General features: G+C 36.7%; 1 protein-coding gene across 1 annotated transcript in view; it reads right to left on the bottom strand.

Moving 5' to 3' along the window:
* Positions 1-14194, bottom strand: part of ttc37 (tetratricopeptide repeat domain 37) — a 47771-nt gene that overhangs the window by 9842 nt on the left and 23735 nt on the right. The window contains 12 exon segments of the mRNA XM_042334296.1: positions 1370-1442; positions 2519-2740; positions 4714-4837; positions 5168-5292; positions 6842-6919; positions 10195-10288; positions 10621-10762; positions 11273-11347; positions 11735-11803; positions 12319-12375; positions 12533-12594; positions 13137-13215. Coding sequence (XP_042190230.1) covers positions 1370-1442; positions 2519-2740; positions 4714-4837; positions 5168-5292; positions 6842-6919; positions 10195-10288; positions 10621-10762; positions 11273-11347; positions 11735-11803; positions 12319-12375; positions 12533-12594; positions 13137-13215 — 1200 coding nt within the window.

The following is a 14194-nucleotide window of genomic DNA, read 5'->3' as shown; positions in this document are numbered from 1 at the left end:
AAATGAGTTTAAAAAAGTAGTTTTTTTTAGTCAGCTGCATATCTGACACATGCGGAAACCCATCACCACATTTGAGTTTCCAAACAAACTAGAGATTTCCACATATATATGGCTTAATTGATCTGATGTGGTGTGAATTCTTTCCCCAAAGGGATGGATCCTGCTCATCTAATCCTGGAGAAGTCAGATGCAAGTTCGTACAAGTCAAGGCTTGAGGACCCAGCATGTACATTGGAGATATGGAATTCCTGGAATTTAACTGGCTAAAACATGTGCAGCCTACCTGCAGAGCACTGTACACTTTTCACTGCATGTTCATCTAGGATCACTCTACCCATCAGGGTTTACAGACTGCAGGGTTAGCAAGAGCCAAGTGGGAAGAACCCTAGCTCCCCAATGAGTGGTCTGTTCTTCCTGATCAACCAACTGGTCAGGCTGGCTGGTCTATCATCAAAAATAAAGTACAAAGAACTGTTTTCTGATCATATCAGTATAAATGAAATGTGCAGAATACCAATATTAGTCTGATCAGATCATAATAACTATACTATAAATAAAACTTGGAAACATCCAGAACCTATTCAATTCTAACTATCAAACAAACAAAAAATCTTTATTTTGTCTAGAACCTGTGCCAAAAAGACAACAAGATTCCATTTATAGAGCGCCTTTCACGTTGGGAGGACGTCCCAAAGCGCTGGACAGTTGGGTCGGGACCCGAGCAGGGGGGAAATGGTCAGGGTGAGGGGAGGGGGCGAGGAGGGGGTAGAGAGTTGAGAGGGGAGCTGAAGGCACGGTCAAAGAGCAAGGTCTTGAGACCGGCCTTGAAGGAGGAAAGGGAGGAAGCAAGGCGAAGGCACTGGGAGATAAAGTTCCAGAGCCTAGGGGCTGAAGGCCCGGCCACCGATGATAGGGCGGTTGGGGCGGGGGGATGTGGAGTGGACCGGAGCCAGAGGAACTTCCTTGTAAAAAGACTTTTTACAAGGAAGGCCTGGTCATTCAAGCAATAAGTGCAGGGTTCTGAAGCAGAAGATTTCTAAATTTAATTTTGAAGGATTCATCTTCATAAGGAGATCTCCACCAGATATTGTTTTCGCGTTTTGGACAGTGTGGAAGAGAGAGATTAACCTAAAACATGGGGTGGGGGTTGAAGATGAAAATATGCTGCAAAATCATGTTAAGGAAATTAGGGAAAAAGGGCATATAAATGTAATTTAGTTGCACTACAGAAATGTAGTTGAATCTTTATAGGGTTTAGCAAATTGTGCTGATTATTACAAGACAGACATTGGATAATTCTTCTCCCAAAAGCACTGAAAAAAATGACTGCCTTCTCCAGCAATGGATTAAATAAAGATAAGATACTCACGTTTGCATTGTGAGGAGCGTATTGTGGAACAAGTCTGGATAACAATGTCCAAAGAGCAGGATCACTAGGATTGCTGTGAAAAAAGACATTATTCACTTTGTAATAACGTTTCTTCTCCAATTTTACAATTACATTAAAGAAACAAAATGCGAAGACTATAATATTGACATATACAAGCAGAAACATCAGTCCCCAAACATTTCAAAAATATATTGAGGTTCTGTTGCAATAACATAAGCAAGATAATGTATCGATGCAGATGCAAGTGCAGCATAAGAATATAAGAATCATCAAACATTTCTAAAGAGTAATGATTTCTAAAGAGTAATTATTTGCAATTATATATAAAAAATTTGCTGCACTTTATGAAACACAATGCAACATAAACAAAATAAATTATCAGGATTTCAATGATTTTTGGACTGTTCCGTTCCATTAGTGACAATGGATAGATTGATCATACAGGTAATTTCACCCAAAAAAGTTTTTTTTAAATGATTTTACCCAAGTATACCTCAATTACATTTCTTTCCAATATTGCTCTAAATGTACATGTCCTTTCACGGAGTATAGGATGGTTTGCAGCAGGAACTTTCCCACAGCCGTATGACAGAGCTGGATATCAGCAGGGAAAATTGGTATGGCTCAGCTCCTCTCATTCTTTGTAATATATTTATCTTGAACATTTATTTAATACAATTTACTCAAGGGAATGATGATTAAAAATTATGCAGCACGTGCCAATGAACAGTTTGCTGTAAAGGGCTCATGTGATGTGTATTTCTTTTTAAGAAGTGTGCTAAATATTGTACCAACATTTTTTATTTGAAGATCAGAATTCTGTAAATGTAATTTATGATGAAGATTGAGGAATATTTAATGCTTTTAATTGTCACCTGTGATTTAAAATGTCAAGCTGAAAACAACAACATATTACCGACATTGGAATGGATTTAGAGAAGCCATTTAAACAGTCTTTAAATTAGATTTCATTAATAAATAATTTCAATGCTAATCAGTAAACAATAGTACTCAAGTTATTTGTTGAAGACACAGGACTTACTGTAATATCACTTTAACTAATTTGTACTTGAAAAGTAAACATACAGGAAAATCAAAAAATCATATAAGCTTTCTACTCAGTCTTACCTATGAACTGCTTTGGCTGCCTGCCTTTGTACAGCCAAGTTGTTACCTTGCAAAGAATATATCCCTGAAGCAAGAAGGCAGGTTTCATATGCTGAATCGGTTTTGTTCTGGTGCTTCAACAGTTCCTTAAGTGCTGCTGTGGTGAGTGTAACATCTTTCTTGGAAAGGCCCAGTGCACACAGAGCCTGCAGACTTTCTATACTGGGTTCCTTCAGCATGGAACTATGAAAACAAAATAGTTAAGAGCACACTTTTGAAATTCATGGTAATCTGAGGTTCACACTGGCATTTAGTTTACTGTGATAAAAATTACTAAGCAGAAATGTCCTTTCATCTCAACAAAAACTTGCACTTATATAGCGCTCTCCATGCAGGGTAACGTCTCAAAGTACTCAAAACTCTCTGAAACCTGGTGTGAATTTATTCCCGTCTGCCGGTTGGAAGAGTCTTATGAATTGAGCCTGGTTTATTAAGATCGAGTCCCTCAAATACCTCACAATCCCATTAGAATGCAAATTGGTTAAACCTAAGCCATGTGTCCTTTACAAAGTGACATCAATGGTGCCTTTTGCAGATAGCGGCTTGCACAGTGCACAGCAAGTGGCATCACAAGGCTGCCTACGCATTATACATTACGTATGGGAAGTGATGTCAGTAGCAAACTGATAATATGGAAGTTGGTCATTTTTTAGCATCAGAATCAGAAGTCCATTAATGTAGGTCCACAAGAGACCGAAGAGCACTACAACAGGCTTCACCTGTGGTTCAACATTTCCATATCCTTGGACAATATTTACAAACTTTGATCAACAAATATCTTTACAGGAAAACAAAACTAGGAAAACAAGCAGAAAAAAAATCAAAGTTTAGATTTTTCTCTTGTTCTGGTACTAAAAACTCCACCAAGAACCAAGGTGTTTATTTTTCAGGGCTTGGTTACATTTTGGACAGGATGTGATAGATCGGGGAGTGTTGCCAATTATTCTCCATTGACTCTTGTTGTCCCAAGTCTCAGCTCATTCATACGTTTTGTGAAAGTAACTGAGTATTTTAATGTGCAAGTGATAGAAAGAAAAAATAAACCACAGACCACTAATGAAACAGTGACTGGACAGAGATTGAACTTAAAATCGTTACTTCTGAAAAAAAATTGAATGGAAACAGATTGCATGAAGTTATTACAGTGAAATTATGTTAATTGAACACTCAACTTGACAGCGAAAATTCAATAAACCAAACTATTCATATAACCGGACTAAACACAAGAGAAAACTCATCTCTGAGCTCTAAATTTTAATAAAACAAACTATTCAATTATCTGATATTCAATTAACCGAATTTCACTGTAATTAGAAATGGTAATTGCTTCTTGTTGCACTTTTATATAGGAGTTTATGAGAAAATTAATTTACAAGGAAAATCTACGATAATTGATATACCAGAAGAGTTTTATTTTGATTGGGAAACAGGAATAGAGGGTTTTATTTTTAAATATAGCCTGAAACACCCAAAGCCCCAAAAGCCACCTACTCACATAAATCATGCTGAATTGTAAGTAATCCTTCTTTTCAGCTTTAATTTGGAAGTTAAGCCTTCTGAATAATTGCAGAAAACCAGCTGCCAAATCAAGACTGAATTTACAAATTTGCCATAATTTTGTAAAATGTTACATTTTAAGACAAAATTATTTTAGAGGTTAAGATTAGGTGAAATCTGGGGGCCCTAATCTCCAGGTAAATCAAATACAGACAATTTTTGAAAATATGTTAATTGGAATCTTCCAACTCAGGAAATTTAGATACTCTTTAAAATCAAGGTCTCTACAGAATATATTGTAAAGTGAATAGAGTGGGCAAAAGGCGGCAACCGATTATGCACAGCAGTATCCCCAAAACAGTCATGGATTGAGGACCAAATTATTATTACTATTTTTTAAAGGGATTATTGTCCCCTTAATATACTCCAATAGTCCAGAGACCTCTGTAATGTAATATGAGCATGTGTGCCCAATCTCCATCGAGTGCTCACACTAGTCACAGCGCCCCTTGTGGTTTAGGATGACCTATGCCTAACACCCCATTCCTGGATTCTTGGTCCCTGAGTCCTTTTCCCTTGGAGTGCCAAGTTATCAGGAGTTAACTGTATGTGGATAAAGTGACAATTTTGGCACATGAATTATGTTTCTGCACACTTACCACTTAAAAAGCAGAGTCTTGGCACTGTCCACTCTGTTCTGTTTAAATTCGATCATTGCGAGTGCAATCAGTATGTAAGCCTTCTCTTTCTCCGAGGAAGCAACAGTTAAAGCCTTTTCATAAGCTGTTAAAACAAAATTTTAAATGTTTGAGAACTGCCAACTCTACTGCCTTTCCCCATCCCCCCAAAAATTTTCAAATCCAATTCGTATTAACAGAAATATAGGATGTGAAGGTTTGTTTGCATTTGTGTAAAGAAAAGAAAATTTTATTGATAAGATATGTATGATTGATGCTATTTGCTTAATAAATCTCTAAACATTTTAGTTTAAATACAATTCCTCAGGTAAAAACACTGTAAATATTTCATCTACTAAATTTTATTATTGCCTGCGAGTAGGATTGTTGTAGGTAAACTGAATTCCTTTGTTCAAAAAAAGTGCTCTATTCTTACCTTTAACACTCTCCTGAAGTAGCTCTTTCTTGAAGTATGACAGAGCAAGGCCAGTGATGTCATCAAACTCCACAAGTGGAGTAGACATGTAAGCCTGGATAGCTTCCTGATATTGACCTGTTGCACTGAAGAGGAAAAGATGACTGAGGTGTAGGAGCTGGATTCATCTTCAATGTGATCCAATCCAGAAGACAAATACAATGAGCAATACTTTGAATGACTGCTTCTAACTTCAACGCCATTTGTGTTCTGCATGCTCTGATATTTTATGTATAAGATTCTCATGTCAGCAAACAAAACAGAATTTAAAAAAACTAAACAATTTTCAAATTGCTAAAGAATTATAAATAATTATTTACTACAGAATCAGACTGTGGACAAACATGGCAGAACATTCCATTGGAGAAAACATTTCTCTTGCTCCACACGGTAAGAAAAAATATTTTTTATTAAATTCTGAAGCCTAATTTCTAAAAAAATTGCTATGAAGCCTGTAACATAGAAACATACTGAAGCACTTCACAGGTAAGTATTGACATTTCTAGTGAGCAATGGAATTTATTTTCATGACCAGCATGAAAACCTAAAAATAATAATCCTTACAAGTGATATAGCGCCTTTCACGTCAAGTGGACGTCCCAAAGTGCATTCTGTAAAGTGAAGCGATTGTGTATTTTGTGGGTAAACACGGAAGCCAATTTGTGCACCACAAAGATATTTATAGATTTATATCTTTAAAGATCAACTTTTGCAGGAAGTAAAACTTTTTTCATACAAGGCAAAGAGGACTTTTTTTTAAACAAATGGAGGTAAAATTAAGTTTTCATGAAGATTTTTTTGCATTGTTTCCTCCATTTCTATACATAAAAACTTATATTTCCAAGGCAGAATTTTAGCAGCTCTTTTATGAACAAATGAGCAGAAAGCAAAGTGCCACATTAAATTCTGGACCCTGGCCTCCCAATAAAACATATGATAGTACTGAGGAATGCAGCATTTTAAAAGATGTCACTGTAAATCATTGAGAATAATATTTACCAAATCCTACAGCTGAGCTAATCAAACTATTTTAAATCTTGAGTTGAATTGGTAAACAGGCACACCATTCCCATTCACTGGAGGAACTAATATTTCCTTGATGTGGCCATATAAATGCATATCATGTCCAGAAAAATCTATAAACATGAATTACTATTACTGTATGTTCCATTGGTATTCATGGTCTTCCCAAAGGCAGATATCTGCTAAATGTTAGCGACAAAATGGCGTGTGCTGGGTTATCATTTCTAAAAGAACAAGAAATGATCTTGTTGTCAAAATACCTTCAATCAATGAGACAGCACCCAACTGACCTTGAAAACAAAAGTTCAATTTGGTAACCTGAAGTGACATCATAACTGGAAGTTTCAGATCTGATGGTATGCCATTTACTTTTATAGTTTGAATTTCCTTCCGAGAAGCATTGGAGTTGGAATACATCAGTAATTTGAATTTGCTGATGTGAAAGGTGCTACATAAATGTAAATGTATATTGTATTGCTTAATATAAACAGATTTTAAAAAAACACGTAGTTATTAATGATATCTTCTTGGAATAAAAATATGGGAAATGAATCCCAAAATCTACATTCATTCAGCAAGAATTTAAATTAAATTTAAATTAAGAAAACTCACCAAAAGGCTCGACCCAAATTTCTCCAAGCATAATTTAATGCTTCTTTGTCTTCAGCATTCTGTAGTAGCACTGCTGCCCTAATAAAGAGAAGAATGATCAACATTTATTTTCAAGTTAATTTCTAGGGCAGAAACATTGGTACCTCAGTTGAGGAGTGCAATTGGCTTCCGTGTTCCTGAATAGGGATGAGAAAAAGTGGTTTCACTCCTTATTGGCCTCTAGAGACCCCTGGTGGAATATGCATGTGTGTACATGTTAAATGAGGACAGAAATGTGCCTTGGTATCTTGGTCCCCACACTATTGTTGAACAGTCTGCCAACATCCACACTCCTGATAATAATCCCTCAAAAACAAAGACAATAAATTGGTCATTTCAGTCCACGACTGTTTGTGGGACACTGCTGTGAGCAATTGGCTGCCGCATTTCGCCCACAAATATACGGTCAATTCACTTTACAGTCTATTTTGTGAAGCACTTTCAGACGTCGAGAAGATGGAATTATATTCTAGTGGAAGAGAAGTACAGGTCTCGGCTCTGTATTACAGTGTTCGTAGAATCATACAGCACAGAAGGAGGCCATTTGGCCCATCGTGTCTGTGCAGGCTCTTTGAAAAAGCCTATCCAAATCAATCTCACTCCCTGCTCTCTCCCCATAGCCCTGCAAACTTATCCTCCCCAAATAATTATCTACTTCTCTCTTAAATGTTGTTATCGAATCAGTTTCCACCACCCTTTCAGGCAATGCATTCCAGATCCGAACAACTTGATGTGTGAAACAAATTCTTCTCACGCACCTCTGTTTCTTATAACAACTATTTTAAATAGGTGTCCTCAGGTTACCCACCCACCCGCCAGTGGAAATAGATTCTCTTCGTTCACTGTATCGAATCCCCTCATAATTTTTAAAGCTTCTACTAAGGGTCCTCTTCTCTGCTCCTAGGAGAATAATCCTCGCTTCTCTAGCCTCTCCTGATAACCGAAGTCCCTCATTCCTGGTACCATTTTAGTAAATCTCCTTTGCACACCCTCCAATGCATTGACATCCTTCCTACGGTGTGGTGCCCATAACTGGACACAGTACTCCAGCTGAGGCCTAACCAGTGTTTTATAAAGATTCATCATAACTTCTTGACTTCTGTATTCTATGCCCCTATTTATTAAGCCTAGTATCCCGTATGCATTTTTTAACAGCTTTATCTACCTGTCCTGCCACCTTCACAGATTTACTTATCTGAACCCCAGGTCTCTCTGTTCTTTCTCCCCCTTTAAGATTGTACCATCAGCTTATATTGCCTCTCCTCATTCTTCCTCCCAAAATGCATCACTTCGCATTTCTCCACATTAATCTTCATCTGCCACGTATCTGCCCATTTTACCAGTCTGCCTATGTCCTCTTGCAGTCTGCTACTATCCTCCTCACTGTTTACTACTCTTCCGAGCTTAGTATCATCTGCAAACTTGGAAATTGTACTCCCTATACCCAAGTCCAGGTCATTTATATAGATCAAAAACAGCAGTGGTCCCAATACCGACCCCTGGGAGACACAACTACACTCTTCCCCCCAGACAGAAAAACAACTGTTCACCGCCACTCTCTGCTTTCTGTCTCCCAGTCACTTATGTATCCATGCTGCCACTGTCCCTTTATGTGGGCTTCTATTTTGCTTACAAGTCTCTTATGTGGCACTTCATCAAAAACCTTTTGAAAATCCATGTAAATTACATCAATTGCACTATCTTCAACCACCCTCTCAGTTACTTCATCAAAAAACTCTATCCAGTTTGTTAGACACTATTTGCCTTTAACAAATCCATGTTGGCTGTCCTTTATTAACCCATATTTTTCTAAGTGAAAAGTTATTTTGTCTCTAGAAGTTTCCCCACTACTGACGTTAGGCTATCTGGCCTGTAGTTCCCTTGTTTATCCTTCTGCCCCTTTTTATACAGTGGAGTAACATTTGCAACCCTCCAGTCCTCTGGCACCACCCCCGGTGTCCAAGGAGGATCGAAAGATTGTGGCTAGAACCGCCACTATTTCCACATTTACTTCTCTCAGTAACCTGGGATATATCCCATCCAGACCAGGTGACTTATCTACCTTGAGCACCGTCAACCTTTTTAGTACCTCCTCTCTGTTTATTATCCTATCCAATTTCTCTACCCTCTCCTCCAATACTGTGGCATTGGCTGCATCCTCTTCTTTTGTGAAGACAGATGTTGGTCTAGACTGTGAGTTCAAAGTCACAACCTTCCTACTTAGAAATAAATGTGCTTCCAACTGAGCCAGACTGATACTTAATCTTGTCCTTTTAATCCCTTATCCTTTTTTTATACAAAATATATCTCCACATATGAGTGAAGATTTGTGTGGAGCACTGTGGCATGGACTGATTGGGCTGGATGGCCTGTATCCATGCTATACATTATTTATAAATCATCCATCTTATCAATTAGTTTTATTCTAAAATTTTATTTTGCCCACCACCCGATAAGAACAAATTTAGCTTGTTTTCATAGTTTGGTCATCTAAAAAGTGGGATCACCTTGGTTGGAAGCAGCCAAAGTATTAAGAGTTCATAAATCTTTGTATAACTGGATTGGACATAATAAATAATAATAATAAGGCACTATCAAATTCGAGGATTTTCATTATTGAGATGCTTCACAGAATATACTGCACAGTGAATCGGCTGTATATTTTGTGGGCTAAATACAGCAGTGAATTGCACATAGCAATGTCCCACAAACAGTCGCAGATTGAGTGAACAAATTATTCACCAATCGACTAAAAACTGGGTTTGTACTTACTGCTGGATAAATAGAGGCGTGTGGAGTAAGGAAACTTGTCTAATGTTTCGCACTGCCCGGGAATCGAACCCCAGTCCTCTTGCTTGCAAGGCAAATGCTCTAACCACTGAACTACAGGACTCCTCAACAGGCAGAGAAAGGCAGAGTCGGAAAGAAAGAGAAAGTGGCAGAGAGAGGGAAACTTTGGCACAGCGTACCACAGTGACAGCATAATCCTTAATGGATTTTTTTTTAAGGTAGTGTAGCCATTTTGTAGTCTGCGTGTTGACCCATTATTTTCACTGTTTGTTTATCCGTAATGGGGCAGGTCCCAATAGATGCTGATAATTGTCTCTCTATTGAACTGTGACTCAGTATTTGAAAATATGGAATATGAAAATATGCGAGCTCATCAGACACTGTAGCCTGTTTATCACTACTTTCAAGTTAGTCAGTCTGTTATCTATTTCTATAATAACAAACCAATAACAGATTTTGTGGTTTTCTAATGCAGGAAATTAATTTCAAATAGGATTTCAATAAGTTCAATTAAAACGACTTACCTGTGATATGCCTCCTGTGCTTGCTTTTTCAGGTTAAGATACTCATTTAAATACCCCAACATTGTAAACGCCGCTGGATCAGTCTGTATCCTCTCTGTTCAAACAAAGGAACAAAGCAAACTCATCAGCACCCTATCATACTAGTAATATATAGAAAAAAATCAAGACTAGTACGCAGTCTTTTGTACTTGATATTTACAGTGCTGTCAATGGATACAGTAAATGTGTTTTTCATCAATATTGAATATTGCTAGTGCAATTTCAAGTGTGTTGCAATATATTCATTATTTATACATACGTCTATAGTTCAGAAGCACTTTGAGATGTCCTACTGACATGAAAGGCACTATATAAATGTAAATTGTGTTGTAAATATTTCCTAAATTGCAACATACCACACTTGTTGAGAAACACACAACAACATACCTGTAAACTTGCTCATAACAACCTGTGCTGCAGATATTGCATTCATCTGTACAATGTTGTATCGATACAATTCTGAATTCCGGTTTGTTTTATCTTGCAGAGTTGCACATACCCAGTGTGCATATCCCTTAGCTCCTTCTGTCTACAAAAACAAATGTTTGTTTTCAATATTTGAGGCATTCCTTTCTGATCATACTGCACAAAATCAAAATAATATCCCTGAACTGATCAGATTAACATTCGCTACAAAAAGCAAATACTCATTTTCAAACATATTGCTGCAATAAGGTATGGTCAAAAGTTATACCAGGTTTACAGATCCCCAAGTAAACTTGTCCCAGCAGGGAGTCAAAACTATGAAGCTCACTTCTGTGACACAAATTGTTTAAGAGATTACAGAGAGGTACATTGAAAAAAATCTGGTAGGTAATTGAATGGATAAACTAGATAGACCGACCTATAATGAATTTCTGCTTGAAACTTATTATGGTATTCGGTCTGGGTTTGAGATAGAGGTAACCTCTTGTGGTGTAGATCCTAGATGATAGGAAGCAGGAAACATCTCTCCTCTGGTCAACACATTTGTGGAATTTGGGTTGAATTTACTAACTTTTCTCCTAATAAGTAGTTGTTATAAAAGGACAGTACTCACATGAATACCAAGCTCAGTGGTATGTCTAAACAAATCCATAGTCTCATAACTACCAACAGTTTCTGCAATAAGTGCCTGTAAGAATGAAGCCATGAGTGAAATGAAACAGTAAAGAGAGACTATTTTATTACAAAATGAATTTCATAAACTGAACAAATTCCTTACAAATGTAAAGTAAGAAAAGTACTATACAGTGCACTTCGTATAATTGCATAGAGTCAGGACCAGACAAAAACCATGCAATTAAATGGACAATATACCGCCAAGAAGGAACTTGTTGAAAAGTGAGAAAGTACTTGAACTTAAAGGGATAGATTAGCCTTCAATCTAGACAGTGTTGAATTTTACACAAGTTTTTAAATCAGTTTTGATACAATGACTCCAATAAAAAATATCACTTTGGTTTCATATTTTAAAGAATACATGCATAAAATTCCACAAAGAACTTAAATAATCATTTACCTGCCCAATCCAACACATTACATATGAGGGCTCCAAAGATTGGGCTACCTTGAAGGCTTCATGGGCCAACTAAAATAAGAAATATGAAAAAAAGGATGCGATAAACACAATCTTACTAACAACAATATTTTGGACCAAATTGCTGCAATATTTGAAAACTGAATTAGCAATTTATAAAATTATAATAAATTATAATTCTTACATTTGGGATATTGCCTTTCATGTCAGGATGCTCAAAGCACTTTACAGGATATACTGTAGGGTGATGTTGCTGTGTTTTGTGGGTAAATGCAGTAGCTAATTTGTGCACTGCAATGTCCCACAAACAGCCGTGAAATTAATGATAATAATTTGATATAGCACCTTATGTCATCGAGACACCTCAAAGTAATTCACAGGATATACAGTAAAGTGGATCGACTGTGTGTTTTGTCAATTTTATTTGGGGGATTGCTGGCCAGGATTATACTACTGCTATACTACCAACCATTAAACAATTCAAACAACAGGACAATGAAATTAAAATAACTTTCTTTCAGGTAATTTAAATGATTATCAAAATTATCAATGGTCTGAACATTTACCTCAATACTTTCATTCTTCAGATAAGTAACTCCCAGATTGGTCCAGCCCACGACATTCTGGTACAAGAGATTAACACTTGAAAAGTCATTTTTAAAGTGATGTTGTTACATTCTTGCTTCTAAATATGTGGAATTAGTATTACTGAAACTTTCTGAAACATTCTTACTAGAATTTTTTTTAAATGTTCAGCTAAAAAGATATAGATTCACTTACATTTTGTTCAACCTGAACTGATTTGATGAACGCATGTTGCGCAAGGGCATAGTTTGCAACATCTGTGACAAATCAATGAAGAAAAGCATCACAACACATTTTAATTTACAGCAATACTTTATCCTAACTAAAATGATTGTTTTTTCATAATATCCCAATGTATTGAGCAGATTTCTGGCTAGAGTTAATGTCTAGTGATACACAAGGACAATTCTGTTACCTCACCTTTTCTTTTCTCTTTTTTCCCCCCAAACATCCCCAATTACCTGACTTTACGCTACCACTGTATTTTCTTTAAATCTGCCTATTCAGTATTTGAAACATACTTCTATTTTGGCAAAACCCCTTTTAGAAGTTTTAACTCACCCAATTATCTTCACTTTGCTTACACAACAAGCACCAAATTTAAAAGCAATTCATTACTGGAGGTTTTGCATTCTGTCAAGTTAAACCTTTCTGGTTTTTAATATCACATCTATTTAAAGCATTTCAATGGCTTTACAAGGATTTGTTTCCCGAAAAATTCTGTAACAGCATATTAGAAGCAACAATGATGATTTGAAATGGTCAAAAAGTGTGGCTCTAGTCCACTAGCATAGTATACCTTTGCAACTGGCAACAACTCCAAGTGCATTCCAGTACAGATGATTTCTGCTGTCCAACATCACACATTTTTTAAGGCACTGTTAGAAAGCAAACACACATATTCAAAGTTTACATGTTACTTTTAACAGTGGAAATCTTTCAATTTAGATTTTTTTATATAATAGCTAGCTGGTGTGCAAATATTGTATCCAGTTTAAATTAACATTTCTGCATGTTTATGGACATCTTAATTGTTGAATTCCATAAAGAAAGAATGCTAATTTTCATCCACACATAATGTGAAGGTAAACTAATGAATTATACATTCATACATATGTCAAGCGGACTTCAAACAAGTTCCTGGATAAAGTTATCCCACAAATACATTCCCCCTCTTCCAACTTTTAGAAACTAAAAGTACTGCAGTGAACATAGTGAACGTATTAGGTCAAAGTAAATAACTTACAGCTAAGTATATGAGTCATAATACAGTGAAATCCTGTTGATTGAATACTCAATTTGATTGTGAAAATTATTTAATAAACTGAACTATTCATATAACTACACTAAATATTAGAGACGCTTTCTGCCAGAGCTTGAGGCATGTGGCCTCCAACTGCACCCAAAACTAGAAACACTCTCAATCACTACCAATCAGTAGGAGCCCCGTAGCATAATGATTAGAGCATTCGCCTCGCAAGCGATTGAGGTAAGATTTCCAGCAGAGCGAAACCTTAGACAAGTTTCCTTCCTCCACACACCTCTGTTCACTTAGCATTAAGTAGGAACCCAGTTGTTAGTCGATAGGCGGATGGCTTTCTGGAGTAATAATCCCTCAAAAAAAATGTGGTCACTCAATCGACGACTGTTCGTGAGACAACTGCAGTGTACAATTGTGATTTGTCCACAAAATAGTCAATTCACTTTACAGTATATATCCTGTGAAGTGCTTTGAGACATTTCAATGACATAAGGCATTATATCTAAAGCAAGGATCATCATACAACAACAAGATTCCATTTATAGAGCGCCTTTCATGTCGGGAGGACGTCCCAAGGCGCTGGACAGTTGGGTCAG

The sequence above is a fragment of the Callorhinchus milii genome, unplaced genomic scaffold (assembly GCF_018977255.1).
Source record: "Callorhinchus milii isolate IMCB2004 unplaced genomic scaffold, IMCB_Cmil_1.0 Scaffold1, whole genome shotgun sequence".
Classification (NCBI taxonomy): Eukaryota; Metazoa; Chordata; class Chondrichthyes; order Chimaeriformes; family Callorhinchidae; genus Callorhinchus; species Callorhinchus milii.
The sequence above is the reverse complement of the archived record's forward strand: the minus strand, read 5'-3'. Positions and strand labels throughout refer to the sequence as shown.